The 20,758-nt window shown below is 34.6% G+C and overlaps 1 protein-coding gene across 14 annotated transcripts in view; it reads left to right on the forward strand.

The window, feature by feature from the left end:
* Positions 1-20,758, forward strand: part of VPS13B (vacuolar protein sorting 13 homolog B) — an 804,655-nt gene that overhangs the window by 105,608 nt on the left and 678,289 nt on the right. For all 14 annotated transcript variants that reach the window (XM_023248521.2, XM_023248520.2, XM_045050210.1 and 11 more), the window contains exons 13-15: positions 5,721-5,912; positions 10,291-10,460; positions 13,472-13,666. In XM_023248521.2, the coding sequence (XP_023104289.2) occupies positions 5,721-5,912; positions 10,291-10,460; positions 13,472-13,666 (557 nt within the window). The remainder of the gene's footprint in view (positions 1-5,720; positions 5,913-10,290; positions 10,461-13,471; positions 13,667-20,758) is intronic.

Here is a 20,758-nt window from a genome sequence, read left to right on the forward strand (position 1 = left end):
ATCCAATGCATACATGACATTTTTACTTCTTTATGTGTCTCACAAATACTTCAAAAGTGAATACGTTCAAATGGAATTATTAAAATCCCTATGACCACCTACTGCTTCTCTTTTAGTTTCAATCTTGGAACATTGTTCTATCTTCTGGTACCTCAAGCCAGAAACCTAGGGATCCTCATGACACACTCCTCCTTTCCTAGCATCCAGTTCATCAACACATTTTGTCAACATTCATCTACAAAAATCTATCTTCATTTACTTCTTGTAAACTCCACTGTTACCACTCTCATCCAATATGCTGTTTTCTTTAGATTTTAATCGCTTTTTTACTGGCTTCCTGCTTCTCACTGTTTCAGATTGATTTAATTCTGTGCATAAAACCTTCACTCACTACCTTTGCATTGCTTTATTTAAAGATAAATTTATATTGTGTATCTGATTTTGATCTCGGAGGGTAGGATAGCCACTAAGGGAGATAGAAACAAGAAAGGATTTTTGTAGGAAAAAAAGGGTTTTTTTCTTTTAATGTTTTATTTATTTTTGAGAGAGCACATGTTGGGAAGGAGCAGAGAGAGGGGGACAGAGGACCTGCAGCGGGCTCTGTGCAGACAAGTGCAAGCCCCACGTGGGGCTTGAACTCAGGAACTGTGAGATCATGACCTGAGCCAAAGTCGGATGCCCAATCGACTGAGCCACCAGGTGCTTTGGCAAAGATGTGTTTAGAGTTACCTGTGGACATTGAGGCTAAGACGTTCAATAGCCAATTGTGTATAGGAAAGGGCAACTCAGAAGTCTGTGTTCTAAGAACTTTATAAATTGCTATAGTGTTGGATTTACCAAATGTAAAATGGTAGGTTTCTGCTGGCTTAGAATGGAGTCTTATGCATGTGTTGTGGATTAGGTATCTTGTTAGGTAGAGTATCAAGTAGCTGTCCTTCAAGGAAGGAAACTGAGCACTGAAAATTTTATTTGTACATTTACTGTGGAAACAGTTTATATTTGCTACAGTGCTTATATATGGTCTGTGTGAGAAACTGGTAGTTTTTTAACTGTTAAACTTTTCATATTTTCCATTTCCATGAGTAGTATATACAATGTTATAAATATCTGAGTCCTTAACTTTTTAATTTATTTATTTTTGAGAGAGAGAGTAATCAGGGAAGGGTTAGAGAGAGAGGGAGACAGAGAGAGGTTTGCCTGGTTTAGCTCTGGAAGGCAGTGGTTTTTTATGAGAATGGCATGCTATTTATACCTAATTAAAACAAAAATTTTTTTAAATTAAAAAAAATTTTTTTTAATGTTTATTTTTGAGAGAGACAGAGACAGAATGTGAGTGGGTTAGGGGCAGAGAGAGAGGGAGACACAGAATCCAAAGCAGGCTCCAGGCTCTGAGCTGTCAGCACAGAGCCCAACGCAGGGCTTGAACTCACTAGCCGTGAGATCATGACCTGAGCCGAAGTCAGACGCTCAACCGACTGAGCCACCCAGGCGCCCCGAACAAAAATTTTTTTAATGTTTATTTTTGAGAGAGAGAGAGAGTGCTAATGGGGGAGAGGCAGAGAGAGAGGGAGACGATCTGAAACAGGCTCTGTGCTGATAGCGCAGAGCCCAATGCGGGGCTCAAACTCATGAACCGTGAGATCATGACTTGAGCCAAAATCAAGAGTTGGTCACTTAACTGCCTGAGCCACTCGGGTGTCCCTTAGTCCTTAACTTTTTAAAAACAAACTATTAGGTCATAACATACAAACATACATTTATGTACAGAATAGCAAAGAATTATAAAGGAAACCCCTGTGTATTCCCCACACCAAGCCAGGAAGTAGGACAGTGTCCGTATCCAATATGCATTCTGTGTGTTCTTTTTTTTTTTTTTTTTAATCACATTCTCCTCCCTGCCTCAGCAGAGGAAACTGCTGTTGTGAGATTTGTGGTAATTACTTCTTGTTTTTGGTCTCCTACTACACATCTACTTTCTCAGTTATGCAAACAGGGATGTTTTTTGATAAAATTTCACTGTTAATTTGTGAATGTCGCATGTACTTGAAAAATGTATTCATTTATTCAAATAATTTGTTTATTCCTTGCCTGCTTTTAGGTAACTGTGTTTATGTTTGTTTCTCATTGTGGTTTTATATTCATTTATAATACAGTTGTGGTGATGATGGTGATAATAATAGTAATGAATATTTATTAAATGGTTTTAAATGGAAAGTGCTATTTTGAGTGTTTCACATGTATTAACTTATTTAGTCCTCATAATAACCCTAAAGGTAGATAACCTTATCTTCATTTTACAAGTGATGAAAACAGCCAGTCTAGATAAGTTAAGTAACTTGGTCAAGATTATACACCTATTCTGTGGGATTTGAACCCAGCCAGTCAGACTGTACAGCCTGCATTTTAACTACTGTGTTCAGATTTTCTTCTTTCTTTGATTACTTGAAGCAAGAAATTTGTAGGGTGAACCTAAGAAAAGTATTTTGAATTCTCACAAGAGGTTAATATTAAACAGTTTAAAGAAATATTTTATCTAAAATGCTTGGCTTGGTGTCAGTTGACATTTATTTGTTTGTATAGTCCAAATTATCAAAAAAGTACCCTAAATTTAATCTAAGTATCTAAATACATATTAAACCAATAATTTCACAACGTTTGTAGTGAATTCTGAAATTTTGAAGCTAGATTTGATTGGTGTGTTTAAATTCATGACAGTATTCTAATTAATGTAAGAAACTAGTATGCAGTACCAAAAAACTTACATTTATTTTTGTTGTGATAAATGATGTAGCAGTTAGTACTTTACCCACATTATGAAATGGCATATAAATAAAAATTCAATTAATAAGTTTCCTGTGCTACTGCTTGATACTGATAAGCATCTTCTGATAGTTTTTTGTTATGCTGCCTGAAAGCACTCAGTGTTTTGTAAACTAAATTGAAATATTTCTTCATATAACTGTTTGAATATTTGTTACTATGACTAGTGCCTTTCTAGTTTTTTTTTTTTTTAACTTAGGAAGTTATTGCACATGTTTTTATGGACCTAAAATAAAAGATAGATGAAAATGTAACCTACAAAAGGAAAATTTTAGAGAACTATAAAATTGAAATACTTCCGTTACTGGATTGAGGGAAAGGATGAGAGAGAGGCATCATGGTTCATTGCCTATTTGAATCTGGATGTCTTGGGACAGTGTTGGTATTAATTGAAAGGAATGCTGGAATAGAAGGATTCTTGATTCCTGCATTATTTTGGGTAGGGATTAATTTTCTAGCTCATAGAGTAGAGCTAAAACAGACTCTTTTTTCCTTAAAGAAAAAAAAGACTCCTAAGGTAGAAGTTACAAGCAAACTTAAATGAGAAGCAGTGGGTGAAGAAAGTAGGTGAATCTCTAGTGAAAGAGGACAATATGTGTACATTGACAGTACAAATGCTTGGTGGAGTTGTTTTGATAGATTGCAGAATAGGAAGAAGAATGGTTTTCTATCAGTAGGTATAAAAGTAAATATAGGAAGATAGGGGCAGTGTAGATGCTGTTGCTTCTAGCTGTCCCAGGGAGACTGGTAAATCCTTTCTTTTCATTGGGCTACGTGGATGTTGTGTTGACTCTTAATAAGAGTAGCCAAACATTCAGGGGGCTGGATTGACCCAAACGTATTGAGTGTGGGTTCAGTAAATACCTTGCTGAAAAGATTTAGCAAAAAGCCTGTTGCAGTTTTACGTTTCAGACAAGCCACTGGCATCTAAATTTAAACTGCCTTGGAATCAAGTTGTATTACCTGGAAAAAAGATGCTTATGGGCTTCTATTACTTTAGAGACAATTTGATGACTAAAAAAAGGGTCTTCTGATAATATTAAGTTCATTTAGGAAGCCTGATAGCCTTATGGAACTCAACGCAGAACATTTTCTGTGATTTTGTATATTGTGACTTATAACCAAAATTTTTTTTGTTGTCTTCAAGTTACCCTTCCTAACAGGTTTGCCTGGCTTAGCTCTGGAAGGCAGTGATTCTTTATGTGAATGGCATGTTATTTATTCCTAATTAAAAAAAATATTTTTAATGTTTATTTTTGAGAGAAATGTTTAATATTTAACTTTGAGAGTGCTAATGGGGGAGGAGCAGAGAGAGAGACAGAATCTGAAACAGGCTCTGAGCTGTCAGCGAAAAGCCTGATGTACGGCTTGAATCCATTAATGTGTGAGATCATGATCTTAGCTGAAGTTGGATGTTCAACTGATTGAGCCATCCTGGTGCCCTTCTACCTAATTTCTAATGTGACTCAGTATTATTTGTCTATATGCATTTATATTTTTATTATGTATATATATATTATATATGTGTATCACATATAAGATTAACTTTGTATGTTTTATTTGATTTTAGTTAAGTCTGTGTGTGGTCCACCTTAATATATTAATTTTTTAAAATTAAAAATTTTAAAATTAATTAAAAGTTTAATTAAAAATTTTTAAATTTTAATTTAATTTAATTTAATTTAACTTAAATTAAATTAAAATTAATTAAAAATTTAAAATTAATTAAAAATTAAAATTTAAAAAAAAATTAATTTTTTCTTTTTTGTCTATGGCACTGAGACTAAAGATTGAACTGAACTCCTTTGTTTAAAATTACAGAAATGTATTCTTGAAAAAGTTATTGGAAGATGTAGATACATAACTTTTGTGTTTAATAGGGCCTTTCTAGATTCTAAAGGTATTAGTGCTGGGAAGCCTTACTTTCCTATTTTTGTTTGAATAAACTAAGAATGGCTTAAGAATTATAAATTACTGGGTGGCTGGTGGTTAAGCGTCTGGCTTTGGCTCAGGTCGTGATCTCACGGCTTGTGGGTTGGAGCCCTGCATCAGGGTCTGTGTCAGCATCACAGCTCAGAGCCTGGAGGCTCCTTTGGATTCTGTATCTCCTTCTCTCTTTGCCCCTCCCCCGCTTGTGCTCTTTCTCTCTCTCGCTCTCTCAGAAATAAACATTAAAAAAAATAAAAAAAGATTTATAAATTACCATATGTTGTCACTTATAGCAGATGGTTTATGTATTAAAACTGAATCTCTAGTATAAGGAGTGTGCATGTTAAGGAGAAATACTTGTAGGTAGAGCCAAGATTTTTCTTAGAAGATAGCCTCTGGTTCCTCCTCAATATATGGGGAGATAAGGGATTGAAAAACTTGGGTTCTGCACTATGAATCATGGCCATAATAATTTTATTCTGGAAAAAGTTTAAAGCAGGTAGTACCTCTAGTTCACTTCCATGGTCAACTATATAACTCTCACAGTACCTTGTGAACATGTAATTGTAAACAATCTATTTTTCAGTGAAACTTCCAAAAGAGTAAAATGCAACTTCCTCCGCTCATGTTTTCCAGTCAACGTAATAGTATTGTGTATAGAATTATTGGATATTAGCCAGTTCGATTTTAGAGAATAGTTTTCTAAGAATGATTGTTCGAGTTTTATAGCACTTCTTGTAATATTAAATAGATTACAGGGATAGTTTTTATCTGTATCAATTTTTTTTTGATGGTAATACTGTCCCATCGGTATGGAGAAAAATATATATGGTCAGTGTTCCATGTATTCAGCCAATGAAGAATTGGTTTTAAGGCATTAAGCTATAAGCTAAAAAGATAAGAAAAGAGTAATATTTAAATTGGTATATCTGATTGCTTAAAATATTGATGTAAGATTTGGCTTTTTATAGGTTCTGCAAATCAACAAGACTTTTCTTCAGGGAAAAGTGAAGATATGGGAGTAGTTCAGGAGAAGTCTACCAAAAGCCTTGTTATAGGTCCTCTAGACTTTCGTTTGGATAGCAGTGCAGTGCATCGAATTTTGAAAATGATTGTTTGTGCATTGGAACATGAATATGAACCGTACAGTGGACTAAAACCAGGTTGGTTTTTGGCTTAATTTTAAATCTCCTGGTAGTTGGTTTGAATGATTTTATAATCCAATTTGTTCTATTTTTGCTAAATTACACTTTTTAGGTAGTTTGCCTATTTGATTTTCATGGATTTAGTTAATTTAAAGAATATACGTGTGTGTAGAAGTTATGGGAGAGGTCAAGATTTGGAAATTGTATAAGTACTTTATTTGCCAGTATTTGTCAGTATTTCATTGCCACACCTTTTTGGTACTCTTTCCAGTATATATTCCTGAAATATAATTTTCTTCCCTTAATTGGATTCTAAGGAACAGACATGAAGATGGACTCTAAATGTACAAATTTAGCATTTAAGGAGACTGAGGTCTTACTGGTAAAAAAGAATTTGCTGTACACCTAATTTCTTCTACATGGCATGAAGGTATCATAGTTTCCTAAAATACAGCACTCGAGAGTAGGACATAATAGCATAGTAAAGGACCTTTGTGGGGTTAGACTATGGTTTGAATTCTGACTCTTTATTACCTTAGGGAATTTAAGGAACATTACTGATTTTTCCATTTCTCTTTCTAATGAGTTTAATTATTGTGACAGAGATGGTTAAATTGTCTCCCCAATATCCATTATCCTCTTATTTTATGGTAAAAGAAGTTTCTGTGATAGAAATTTTTATGATAAAAATAAAGATGATATATCCATATATCCCAAGTATAGTCCTATGCCTCAAGGTTCTGGCTACCAGGATAGGAGCAGAAGTTTATGTGAGTTTTTGGGCCATGACTTTAAAAGGAAAAGTGCAAGCCTGCCTTTTTTCCTTTACCCCTTCCTTCTGGCTGGAAAAAATTAAAATGGCAGGAGCTGGAGCTGCTAGCTTAGACCCTGAGATGAAAGCTGCATTCTGGGATGACAGAACAAGGTGGGATCAACCTAGGTCTTTGGTAGCATGGTATCACTATGTCAACTCTTGGTCCCTTAGACTCAGATTGTTGTGTTAAAGAAATAAACTTTTGCTGTTGTTTGAACTTCTTTATTTGACTTTTGTCATTGCAATTTACTGTTATTCTAAATGTTACACTAATAGGACCAACTTTTAAAGTTTATTGCATGTAATAGCATATAACACAGTGCCTAGTGCATAGTTAAGTGCTTGACATGTTTATGCATTCATTTCTTGCACCTTGCTTGAATGCCTACTCCATTACAGGCACTCTTAGAAGTGTTAGAATAGTATGTATAGAATGGCTAAAATAAAAAACAATGATAGTACTGGGAGATGTCAGGGAGAATGTGAAGAAACTGGATCACTCATTCATCCCTGATGGGAATTTATAATATAGAACCACTTCTAAAAACAGTTTGGCAGTTCTTTTAAAAATTAAACATGCAGCTACCGTATAGCCTAGCAGCTGTACTCTTGGGCATTTATCCCAGAGAAATGAAAACTTAGGTGTGCATAAAAATTAGTACATAATTTGTTTTTCTCATGTAAAAGTCCAAGCTGGTAGGTGCTCTAGTGGATTAGGGTAACTGTTTAGGAGGTTGTCTTAGACCCAGAATTCCTTCTGTCTTGTTTTTCTACCATTCTCTGAGACATGTCTCCTCTATATGGTAATTGTTGGCCCACCATTACAATATTGAATTTGAATCAACAGGAAAGGGGGAACAAGAGAAAATGGTAGGTATGTAGTTTCATTTCATAATATGGCTCTGTCACCCATTGACCAAAACTTAGTAACATGTCCCTATAGCTAACGGCAGGGGAGGCTGGAAAGTATAGTTTCTGGGAGTTTCAATACTAAAGGTCAGAGGGTTTTGTTGCTAAAAGAAAGGTTGTAATTAGCAGTTTCTTCTACAGTGGAATTATGCCCTACACACATACACACACACACGTATATATAACATGAATTTTCATCTGAAGCCGTTTATCATCTCAAAAACATGATTGTGTGTGTGTGTGTATGCACAAATTGAAATTGTTTCACACTTTGGAATATTTCTGTCAAAACACGAAAACCTCTCTTACTATTGGTATAAATGTATAGAAATGAAAAAAAATGGAAAGAGAATAGTAAGAGAATAGTAAGAAAGAGTTTTATTTCTTTGTAAAAAAAAAAAAAGAGTAGTTTAAATGGTGTTTGTCTTGTCATAGAATTTAGAATATAGAGTAATCATCTTTCCTGTATTTTAGCAAATTGTTACACTTCCAAGTTTGGATTAGATTCCTGTACACTTTCAATGTTGTGAACACCTCTGAGAGTTCCTTTAATGGGAAGTGTTTTGTTTGGGGTATCTTCTGGGACATCTTCAGATACCTTCATTCTTTTTATCACAACCACTTTCTTCATCAACATCAGTTTTTCTTCACTAAGTTGCCCTAGCTACATAGCAAGAGTCTTTCCGATGATATGCTGTTGATATTCCTACAGTCACCTGTTTCTTCCCTAACTCCTTGTATGTTACCAGTATGTTTCTTTGCTGCACTTTCATCTTTGATTGGCAGTTCTGTTTAAATTATACATTTTTGCAAAATGTCACATAGGTTTATCACTGGTAAACAAGGAGGCAATACAACTACATGCTTTGCTGTCTATACATAGTTAAATAAGAGGTATGAGATACCAGTAACCAAACCTGACAGACTTTGAAAGAAGTGATATGATTGATCACTGATCATGATGCACATTTTTTCTTTATGTTATGATTTATGGAAAGAAGAACTAGTAGTAAGTCTTGTACTTTAAGTAGTTATTATACTGTGGTAACTGATACTTGAACTATTTTTTTGGGGGGGGAACTGGCATTTTTAACTAAAACAAGATAACAAATTCATTCATACATATCAGAACTGTGCAAAGTAAGAGCTACTTGATATGAGTGCATATGTATTTAATCTTAAGTACTTAATTCTCCATTTTTAAACTATTAATGTGTAGGGGTTTAGTTCTGTGAATTTTGCAGACTTAACCACATTTGTGTAACTGTTCAAGAAATGGTGATTTAGCAGCACTTCAGAAGTCCCCTTTGTGCTCTCCTCTGGTTACTCCTCTGATCCCAAGGGAAACCATTCTCCTTACTTCTAACATGGATTTAGTTATTTTGCTGATTTTATAATTAATGTAAATGGAATCACACAGTATGTATCTTTTGTCACTGGCTTGAGCTTAAATTATGAGATTCATTTCATTGTTATATAGTATCCCTTTATATGAATATACTATAACTTAATTATCCATTATGTTGGTGAGTAGTTTCTAGTTTTTGGTTATTATGATAGTGATGCCACAAACATTCTAGTACATGCCTTTTGGTAAATGTGTACTTTTGGGCATGGAAGAGTAGAATCACTTAGGTAAAAGGATTGCATATGTTCACTTTTAGAAGATAATTCCAAACTGTTTTCCCAAGTGGTTAAACCACTTTATGCTCTTATCAGCGGTTTGAAGAGTTTTAATTGCTCTCGATTGGAGGCTGGCAAACTATGACTTACTGCCTCTTTTTGTGCAACAGATGAGCTGATAATGGATTTTGTGTTTTAAATGGTTGGGAAAAAAAAAGAATTACACTTTATGACGCATGAACTCTGTGAAATTTAATATTCAGTTTCTATAGGTAAAGTTTTATTAAGACATAATCATGCTCATTCAGTTCTGTATTGTCTGTGGCTGCTTATGTGCTACGGTGGCAGAGTTGAGTAGTTGTGACACACTATATGGCCCACAAACATGAAATATTTGCTGTGTGGCTATGTAAAAAGTTTGCTGCACGCTTGCCAGCACTTAGTAGTAGTCTTTTTCATTTTAGCCATTCTAATGGGTCTGCAATGCTATTACATTTGCATTTATCTGATAATTGATGATATTATCTAGCTTTTGATAGAATTTTTGTCCATTTGGATATATTATCTTTTGCTTGTTCAGATGTTTTTTTCACCTATTTTTCTATTGAATTGTTCATTGATGATTTTTATGTGGTTTTGCATTAAACAGTTTTTAGTATGCTCTGAGTCCTTTGATAGTACGCTCTGAGTCCATCTATCTATCTACAGCAAATATCTTCTCCCTGTTTGTGGCTTGCTTTTGCATTATCTTAATGGTGTTTTAACGAACAGAAGCTGTTATTCTTTTAACAAAAGAGATTAAAAATTTCTTTAAAATATTAAAAATATCTTAAAATAAAATATGTAAATTTTTATATAGTAAATAAAGACATAAATTTATATCCTATAGTAATGTAACTTGTATTTGTTAAAGTTAACATTATTTTTCAACTGTTTCATTGTTGAAAAGAAAAATACAATTTGACCTTAAAATTTGGGAACCAGTTAATTAATCATTTAAAAAAACTATTTAAAACAATTTTTTATTATATTTGTATTATTTCATTTTAGATATTAAGGATGAAAATGAAACCACACTGAATCCTGAAGAAGTGGCATCTTTGGAGGAATATATTCCTACCCGACATACAAGTATTACTCTCCTCAAATGTACCTGTACTATTTTCATGGCTGAATTCAACTTGTTGGATCATTTGTTGCCTGTCATTATGGGAGAAAAGGTATATTTTGGAGTTTACTACTTTTTTCCTCATATATGCATATTTGTAGGTCCTATGCTATTGTAAGGAAGGTGATTGAGTAAAAGAATATGTGCTTATATACTTAGCCATGGTGATGTTAAAGCAATGTAACTATGATTGTTAATTCTTAGAAAGTTGTGTGTGTGTATGTGTATATGCATGTGTATATGCATATTTTTAAATCTCAAGCTAAGGCTGTATAAAGAAATGTTGAAGAGCATGGGTCTAGAGGTCAGTCCACATACAAACTATGACACCTTGCTTTTATTTCTAAACTTATTTCTGAAAAACAACAACAAAAAAACATTTTTCAGGTGGGCTGACAGATTCAGCTAGCTAGTAAAGAAGCAACAAGCCTAGGTATATTCAGATGGTTTATTACTTACATATAGACAGCAAAAACAAATCATTAATGGTGTCAGCTTGCCGTGTCCCTTTCAGGATGACCTTGAAACCAGAGGGCCAAAATGACATGCAGCACACATGGTAGGGTACCCTGTTGTCAAGAGTTCAATTCCACACTTCATCTAAGCAGTTGTGTAGCTACAGCTGTACCTTGAGAGGGGTAAGTGGAAACTCTGTGTCTCACCTGAATGAGGGATGCTACTAGCAGTCTCCCTCAAGAGAAGAAGGTGAGAAGTGGTTTTTTAGAAGATCTTTGCAAGACTGGACCAGTTGATTGGGTGTCCCAACTGTGGCTCAGGTCATGATCTTACAGTCCGTGGGCTGGAGCCTCGCATCGGGCTATGCTGACAGCTCAGAGCCTGGAGCCTGCTTCAGATTCTGTGTCTGTCTTTCTCTGCCCCTCCCCTGCTCATGGTCTGTCTCTCTCAAAATTGAATAAACATTAGAAAAAATAAAAAAATTCTTTGCAAGACCACCTATCTTCTCATGGTCTGAGAGTCATGGGATGTTCTACCAAGGCTTAGGTCTGCTGTGGTTGCATCTTGCCTTTGTGTGGTCTACATAGATTTGTGGAAGATTGTCAGGGTGGCACAGAGGTATTCCCTTACAGTACCTAGCTCTTAGAATTATTTTTAATAATAAATGAGATAATGCACATGAACGATTTTGCACATATTAAGAACACAATAGTAATTACTATTGTTGTTGTCAATGAGGACTTCCTGGATGATTAATATTTGTTTTAGGCCATACACAATGTGTTGCTTTCTGCATTTGCCATATACATAATAAGCTGTTATTTGTTATTTTTATTCTTTTGGCTATATTTCTTTTGATATCTACATAATGATAATGATAGAAGGAAAAAGTATCCTAACTTTGAGAAGAATTTGTGGAAGTATGACAGGAAGTCAGTTGCCTATTATACAGTAGTTTCATTTTGTGTATCTGTGCCCTGTCATCCACTGGCATTTGTATTGCTGGGTAAAGAGACTGTCTGGGGAAAATGTCAATGGAGAAAAAGTGTATTAATATTAGACATGAACTTCAAAACAACTATGGTTAATGAGTTCAAGAAAGAGACAAAAAGGTAGAAGGTTTCAGAAGAGACCCCGATCCATAAAAAAAGAACCAAAACATTCTGGAACTGAAAACTATAGCACAAGTTAGAAATAATGGGATGGAAAATGATGTATCATTTAAATGCAAATCCAAGGAAAAACAGTATGGCTAATCTAATACTGGAAAATTGTAGAGCTTAAGACCAAGAAACATTGTTAGAAATGGTTATTTCATAATAAGTGTTAACGTCAAGAATAGAACAACATAGATAATTCTTATAGATGGTATGTTGAATGAAAGCAGGCAGTAATAAGTATGTACTGTATGATTCCATAAAGTTCAAGAATAGGTAAAACTAATCTGTGGTGATTGTAATGAGAGTGAGTATTGGCTACCTCTGGTGGCGATCCAATATGTTGCCTGGGAAGGGATATAGGAGAGCGTTCTAGAATGCTTGAAATGGGTGGTGGTTACAGATGTAAAATTTTGTTGAGCTCTTCACTTAATGTTTGTATGCTTTACCATATGTTATACCTCAGTAATCCAAAATAAAATCACTTGGAAAAGTAATTTCTTAATAAGTGTCATTTAAAAATTACTAATAGTCAGAAAAGCATGTTCAACCATGTTCAACTTAGTCACTTTTAGGCACAGTGTTTGTGAGTAACGGCACTGTTGGCTTTTTGGAGTTGATAAGTATTGCATTAGCATTTACCATCTTTAGCCAGTGCCTGCTAAATCCTAGTATTGCTCCCCAATTATTGTGACAATGAAAGACAGGCAAAACTGTGAAGCCACTCTTGTCACACGTATTTTCATGTACGTCTGGATGGAAGGTCATACTGTACCTCTTTGAGAATGACAGTATGGCATTTTAGGGGACTAAGTTATTTCTAAGACCCGAAGGGGTTGCTTGCTAATCAGGGTTCATACTCTGGACATCTTGCAACCTACCTGCATTTATTTGGAAGCTTGGAAAGGTTCTGTAACACTGAAAGTACCAAGACTAATGCAAAATTCTTAGGATTTTATGAGCCTTTAGCGTGTATTTTTAGTAGATATGGATCAGGGATTTTTCCATCCTGCAAATTTTACTTCTTGTGTGAGTAGTCTTGTTGGTTTCTTAGTCATCTAAATATGAATAAAGGACAAGAAGACAAATGGTGGCTGGCTCTGAGATACCTAGGACAATATTTTAGGAATGGTCGAGCATAGGAAAATACCTTTAAATGTGCTGAAGCATACATAGTGAACTCTTCCAGTTGATTGAAAAATAAAAAGTTTAGCTAAATGGTTAGTAATAATTTTACAATAAATACACATTTTTTGAAATCTAGGACATACTTAAAAATATGTAGAAGATGTTTATATTTGGTTATGGTAAAAGAGTCCCACAGAAAGTCATCATTTTGTAGATTGATTTGATAACACTACAAAAAATGCTAGTCTGAGACTTATATAGAGGGGATTGCATGCCAATCACTGTTTTCCTGAAATATAAATTGAACTCTGTTATTTTCTAGAACTCAAGTAACTTCATGAATACTACAAACTTCCAGTCTCTTCGGCCTTTGCCATCCATTCAGATACTGGTGGATAAAATTAATCTGGAACATTCTGTGCCAATGTATGCTGAACAGTTGGTGCATGTGGTCAGCAATCTTACTCAGCCATCTGATAATTTGCTTCATTATTGCTATGCACACTGCTACCTTAAGGTAGGAAAAGTGAATTTTGTTTATTAGTACCTCTTTGGCTCTCGGAGAATTAATTAAATAGCTTTTTTCCTGGAGTTGTAACTTCAGAGTTAGTATCCCATAAGATGAGATTTAAATGATATATAATAGATATTCATTATTCAACATAATTAAAGTGTACCTCTTTTGAAGTTACTTCTTCATTTATTTGGGATTAATGGCTTGATGTTTATAAGATAATGTTAATTATGATTTTTGAAGATTTTGTATGTCACCGATGGTAATTATTAGTGTGAAGGACCACTTAGTTTATGGGGATTTTTTTTAAAATTTTTTTATATTTATTTATTTGTTTTGAGAGAGAGACAGAACACAAGTAGGGGAGGGGCAGAGAGAGGAGACACAGAATCTGAAGCAGGCTCCAGGCTCTGAGCTGTCAGCACAGAGCCTGACTTGAGTCTTGAACTCACAAACTGTGAGATCACAACCTGAGCCGGATGCTTAACCAACTGAGCCACCCAGGCACCCCATTTTATAGGTATGTTTTAAAAAACTTATGATTTCTTTGAGGGGAGCATTTATGTGAGATAATGCTTTATAAAGGATTAGCACATTTGTTTTTTTTAGTTACTTTCCTCTTATTGAATTGATGTTAATTTCTTGACACAAAAGGAGAACCCTTGTTACAGAAATTATTGGGAGGCATAATGCATAAATAATGCATTCCAGTATAGGTACATAAATAAACCCAAATGTTGAGTAATAAGTAGTTTTGCTAAGCAAACACAGATGTATAGTTTAAGTAGAGACAACATATATCTAATCAAATTCTTTTATGGACTAAAGCAAACTATACAAACTTGAATTCAAGCATAAGTACTAGATGCACTAAATTTCATGTAAAGGACTCCAAAATTAGAGAACTCCAAAAGCATATTCCTGATTTTATTGGTTTATGCTTTATTGTTCCATGTTTCAAAGTTTTAAAATATTTACATATTTGTAGGGCATAAAGAAATCAATATAAGTGTAAGAGTTTTAGATCACCTCTAGTTTAAGATGTTGAAATTTGTTTTCAAACCATGTAGAGTAGAATAACGTGATTTCCTAGAAGTCCATGTGAAGCCCATTTTTAAGAAGATGGTGGCGACTCTACTCCCTTGATGAGAGTGACCCTCTTTCAAAGGGGTGTGGACACAGGAAAGTGTGATTCATAGGAGCCATTATTGGAATTATTTATCACAGTGTTTTATGTCATGTGGAGAGTAGCAGAAAGTATTTTTAAAAGCTAGATATATAGGTAATATTTTATATTTGTGCTTTTTTATTCATTCTTGTAATTCACTCAAGTGTATTTTTCCAAATATTTTTATGACTTGAATATCAGATTATAATGTTCAGAATATTTGCCTTGTTTTGTTGAAACAGGACTAATTTTAGGCAGTTCACTAACCTTTCCAAGGTATTCTGCTTACGTAGGGTTCATCAGTTTGGTAAATATTAAGTTCTTTACATAGTGCAGACACTCAGCATTAAAGATGAATAAGGCATGTCCCATCCTTTAGGAGAATGGTCACCAAAGCCAATGGTCACCAATGTGGTTGTCCTCCATACTGACATAAAAGCTACTGGGATTGTTGTTTACTACTACTGTTGTTAATAAGTTAAAAGCTCACTTAATTCTAGTATAATCTAGATATATTTATGTTTCGGGAAAAGGTCTTTTGCTTTTTCACATAAAAGTTGTCTTTTATATTTTGGTTAATTTGACTAGAGCTATCTATAATGGGTAAGTTAAGTATTCCAGGAAGTTTGTTGTTGGGCAGAGCAAGAATATTATATGTAGAAAAACTCGTCATTGACATTAAGAATATTGAATACTTTAGGGGCGCCTGGGTGGCGCAGTCGGTTAAGCGTCCGACTTCAGCCAGGTCACGATCTCGCGGTCCGTGAGTTCGAGCCCCGCGTCGGGCTCTGGGCTGATGGCTCAGAGCCTGGAGCCTGTTTCCGATTCTGTGTCTCCCTCTCTCTCTGCCCTTCCCCCATTCATGCTCTGTCTCTCTCTGTCGCAAAAATAAATAAACGTTGAAAAAAAAATTAAAAAAAAAAAGAATATTGAATACTTTAAAATATAAAGCCTTGAGTCTTGAATATGTTATTGTATTTTGGGTGCTTGTTCAGTGGCCTGGTACATTTTTAAATGTTCAGGATTTGGTATAGAGAGTTTTAGTTTTTATTTGGACTGTTTGGAACTGACTCAAAATACTGATTTGTTGTAAAGTTTATAGCAGTTCATGTTACTTGGCATAATTATTATAACCTTTGAGAAGGTTTCCAAAGATAAATTTTCCTATTATAGTGCTAAAATATTATAGTAGAGGTTTTAAATGTTTTTTTCATGTGTGTGGCATTTTAGGCCTTAAGTAATTTTCAGTTAAATACTTAAATGCTCAAGTTTTACTTTTGTATACCTAAATTTGACTATAGTGACTGTGGTGAAATGGTGTGTAGCATCAATTTAATGTAATTAAATTTATTTTTATTTTTTTCTTAAAAATTTTTTAAATGTTTATTTAAAATATTTTTGAGAGAGACAGACTGCGAGCAGAGGAAAGGCAGAGAGAGAGGGAGACACAGAATCCTAAGCAGGCTCTAGGCTCTGAGCTGTCAGCACAGAGTGCTGGGGCTCAAACCCATGAACTGTGAGATCATGTCTTAAGCTGAAGTCAGTCACTTAACTGACTTAGCCACCCAGTCACCCCTATAATTAAATTTTTTAATTGGGAGAGTTCGCATGGATGTGTGAAGAAAACTCACAGATGGAACTTACTTTTGTATGTCTTATCAAGTCCTCTCTGTTTAACTGCTAAACCCATCCTTTAAATGTGTGTGTGTGTGTGTGTGTGTGTGTGTGTGTGTGTGTGTGTGTGTGTATGTGTGTAGCATCAAGTAGCAAGGACATTGCAAAGCATCTGATGATTGAAACATGAAGAAAGTAACTTCACGAAAGCACCCTATAAACTACAATAATATATAAATTTTAGGCCTTGTTACTCATAAGGATCAGCTATGGCAGATGCTTCAGGATTCAAACAAATTATAGTAGAATCAAAACCCTTGGAGTTTGTAGATTTGGTAATTTTCAACCTCAACAAAATAGTATTCTCTGGGGGTTTGGAGAAATGGTGCTTTTATACATGTCTGGTAAGTGTATAAATTGGTATCATTTTGGAGAGTACTTCTGCAGGATCTAATTTGAAAAAAATCTGCCTCATACCCATCCATTCCAATTTTCAATGTCTATCCTAAAGCAAGGGTCAACAAACATTTCTTTAAAAGATCAGACAGTAACTATTTTAGACTTTGTGGACCAAGATACAAAATTTAGTATCTTATATAATACTTAAATAATAAGAGAACAAATTTCCACAGATTTTGAGTTGATGAAAGTAAAAATGTTTTAGTGTACACTTTTTTCATAATACAGTTTTACTAATGAGAAGAATGGAATTCTTTTTCTTGGGGTAACATTTCACCTCATTGGGGTTCCCACTTAGTGTTCCCTGTCACCAAATGGATTATGAATGTTCATATGTAAAAATTATTCATAGCTTGTAGGCAGTACAAAAACAGGCATTGGGTGAAATTTGACTTGTGGTTTGCTGACCTCTGCCCCAGAGAAATTTTTGCATATGGAAATATACACAACTGGAGGTCTGGATATGCTCACAGGGATAGCTCTCTCCAGTGTAATTTTTGGCGGGAATCCTAGGAAGCGTAATGGTATACATAGGTATGGCACCATTTATGTAAATAAAGAAAACAAAATAATGCTAAAGATTGTTCTCAGATATATGAAGTATAACAAGTAGATAAAGGTGTAACAAACAAGTGGACAGGAGACATCCCAAATTTAACTCCTCCCTTCCTACCCCTTGTAATCACTAACTTACTTTCTGTTTCTATGTATTTGCCTATTCTGGACATTTTCTCTTTCTTTTTCTTTTTCTTTTTCTTTTTCTTCTCTTGAGAAGGAGGGAGGGAGGGAGAGAGAGAGAGGGAGAGGGGGAGAGAGAGAGGGGGAGAGAGAGAGAGAGAGAGAGAGAGAGAGAGAGAGAGAGAGAGAGAAGATAGAGAATCTCAAGCAGGCTCCACACCCAGCGCAGAGCCTGACCTGGGGCTGCATCTCATGACCGTGAGATCTTGACCTGAACCCAAAATCAAAGAGTCCAATGCTTAACCAACTGAGCTATTCAGGCACCCCCTCGACATATATAAAAGAAATCCTACAGCATATGCTGTTTTGTGTCTGGCTTTTTTCACTTAGCATAATGCTTTTAAGGTTCATTCATATTGTAGCATGTATCAGGATTTTATTCCTTTTTTATGGTCGAAGAATAATATTATATGAATATACTGTATGTTGTTTATCCAATTATCTGTTGATGTGCATTTGTGTTGGTCTAGTTTTTGGCTATTATGAACAATATAGTTACGAACATCCGTGTGTAGATTTTTGTGTGAAGACAGGTTTTCATTTCTTTTGGGTATATACCTAGGTGTGGAGTTGTCTGGTCAAATGGTAACTCTATTTTTAACATTCTTAGGAACCACAGAACTATTTTCCCAAAAGGATTGTTAAATTGTTTTTCTTTTTCTACTACCACCACATTTTTTACTTCTTCACATCTTCACTAATACTTGTTATTGTTGGTTATTTTGATTTTATTCATCTTAGCGGTCGTAAAATGGTATTTCGTTCTGATTTTGATATGTTTTCATAATGTTTAGTGATGTTGAACTTTTTTTTTTTCATGTGCTTATTGGCCATTTAGATATATCTTCTTTGGAGAAATATCTATTCGGATCTTTTGCCCATTTTTGAATTGTCTGTTACTGAGTTACAAGCATTCATTAGGTATTCTGAAGGATTTTGTTTCTTTAAAAGTGTAGGTGACAAGCCAATTTGACAATAAATTATATTTAAAAAAGTGTAGTTGACAGAATGACAGTATTCATATTTTAAAAATTCTGGATAATGAAAAAATCATTTATTTTCTCAGTTAAATTGTTAGTGGGCTAAGAGAAAATATTTAATTTCTCTCCATAAGAAAAAAACGTAATTGTCATTTTCAGTCCAGAGCTTTTTTGTTTCAGTGGATACATGAGCAAAAACTAGATTTAGAAGGTTTAAAGAATGAGTAGGCAATGAAAAAAAATGCAGCATTCACAGGCTTCTCTGTCAAGATACTTGCTGATTAAAGATGAGAAATGGAATTTTACTGAAGGTTGGAGAAGAGATAGTGGTGAGAAAGTTTTTTCTTTAAGAATTAAGTGGAGGGGCACCTGGGTGGCTCAGTTGGTTAAGTGTCAGACTTTGGCTCAGGTCATGATCTCGTGGTCCATGGGTTCGAGCCCTGTATTGGGCTCCGTGCTGACAGCTCAGAGCCTGGAGCCTGCTTTGGATTCTCTGGTCCCCTCTCTGCCCCCACTTGTACTGTGTTTTTCTGTCAGTCTTTGCCAAAGATAAATGAACATTAAAAAAAATTAAAAAAGAATAAGTGGAGAATCTAGCATATTTTTTTGAGAGGGGAAAGAGGAAGTGGAGGCGGAGTGAAATTGTGAGCTAATATATGAGCTAACTCAAATGAAGCATCAAATTGCTGTTCTGGCAATATGGAGTTTTGCAGAAGTCCTGTATCTTTATTGGACCTTACTTTCCCATATGTGAAATGAAGTGGTTTATTTAATATCTAAGCAGTTTTAGCTCTGAGGTTCAGTTTTTAATCAACTAGATCTGATTCCACCTCCTGAAGGCTTTTCCTTCCCCAAATGTTCATTATTCTGTAGAATTTTCACTATAATCCTTCTTTCTTTAGTTTTTGCTTATTCCAATGTATTTCTGTAAATGGATTAACTTTTTTTTTTTTTTACTGTTTTACTTTTTTTATTTTTGTAAAATACACTTAACATAAAAATTACCAGGGTGCCTGGCTGACTCATTCGGTAGAGGATGCAACTCTTGATCTCTGGGTTGTGAGTTTGAGGCCCACATTAGGAGTAGAGATTACTTAGAAAACAAAACAAAGGAAAACAAAAAAACATAAAAATTACCAGTTACAGAATTTTTAGTTGTATAGTTCAGGAGAGTAACTACATTCATAATTGTGCAAGTGTCATTACCATCCATCGCCAGAATCTTCTCATGAACCCAAACTAAAATTTTATTAAATTATTCCAAGTCCTCTCTCCTCTGTCCCTGGGTAACCACCATTCTACCCTTTGTTTCTATGAATTTGACTACTTAGTACCTCATATTAGTGGAATCATATGATGAATGTCCATTTAACTGTTGTATTTTATTAAGATACTGTTTCTAAGATTCATCTATGTCATAGCATAATTTAAACTTGCTTACAGTTTGAGTCTGAATAATACTACATTGTATTTGTGTACCACATTTTGTAAATACGCTCTTTCATTGATGAACACTTGGGTTATTTCCACATTTTGGGTTATATGGATAATGGTGGTAAAAACATGATATGTGAATACCTGTTAACTTCACTGATTTTATTTTCTATATATAGCCTGAAATGGAGTGCTAAATAATATTGTAATTTTATGTTTAATTTAATTTTATTTATTTTTATTTTTTTGGTTTTAAAATTTTAAGTTTGTTTATTTATTTTGAGAGAGAAAGAGAATCCCAAGTAGGCTCCACACTGTCAGTGCAGAGCCTGATGTGGGGCTCGAACCACAAATCATGAGATCATGACCTGAGCCAAAGTCAGATATACTTAGCTGACTGAACCACCTAGGTGCTCCATGTTTAATTTTAAATACACAGCATATGATTATGAATAGCAGCTGTGCTATTTTATATATTTTTAAATATTAAAAAAGGTTTCATTTAAGTTCCTGTTAGTATACATGTAATGTTAATTTCAGGTGTACAACATAGTGATTCAATACTGCATACAACACCTGGTGCTCGTCACAAGTACACTCCTTAATCCCATCACTTATTTAACCCATTCCACCCGTCTCCACTGTGGTACCATCAATTTGTTTGCTACAGTTAAGAGCATGTTTCTTGGTTTGCCTTTCTGT

This window comes from Felis catus, chromosome F2, assembly GCF_018350175.1.
Source record: "Felis catus isolate Fca126 chromosome F2, F.catus_Fca126_mat1.0, whole genome shotgun sequence".
In the NCBI taxonomy this organism is placed as follows: domain Eukaryota; kingdom Metazoa; phylum Chordata; class Mammalia; order Carnivora; family Felidae; genus Felis; species Felis catus.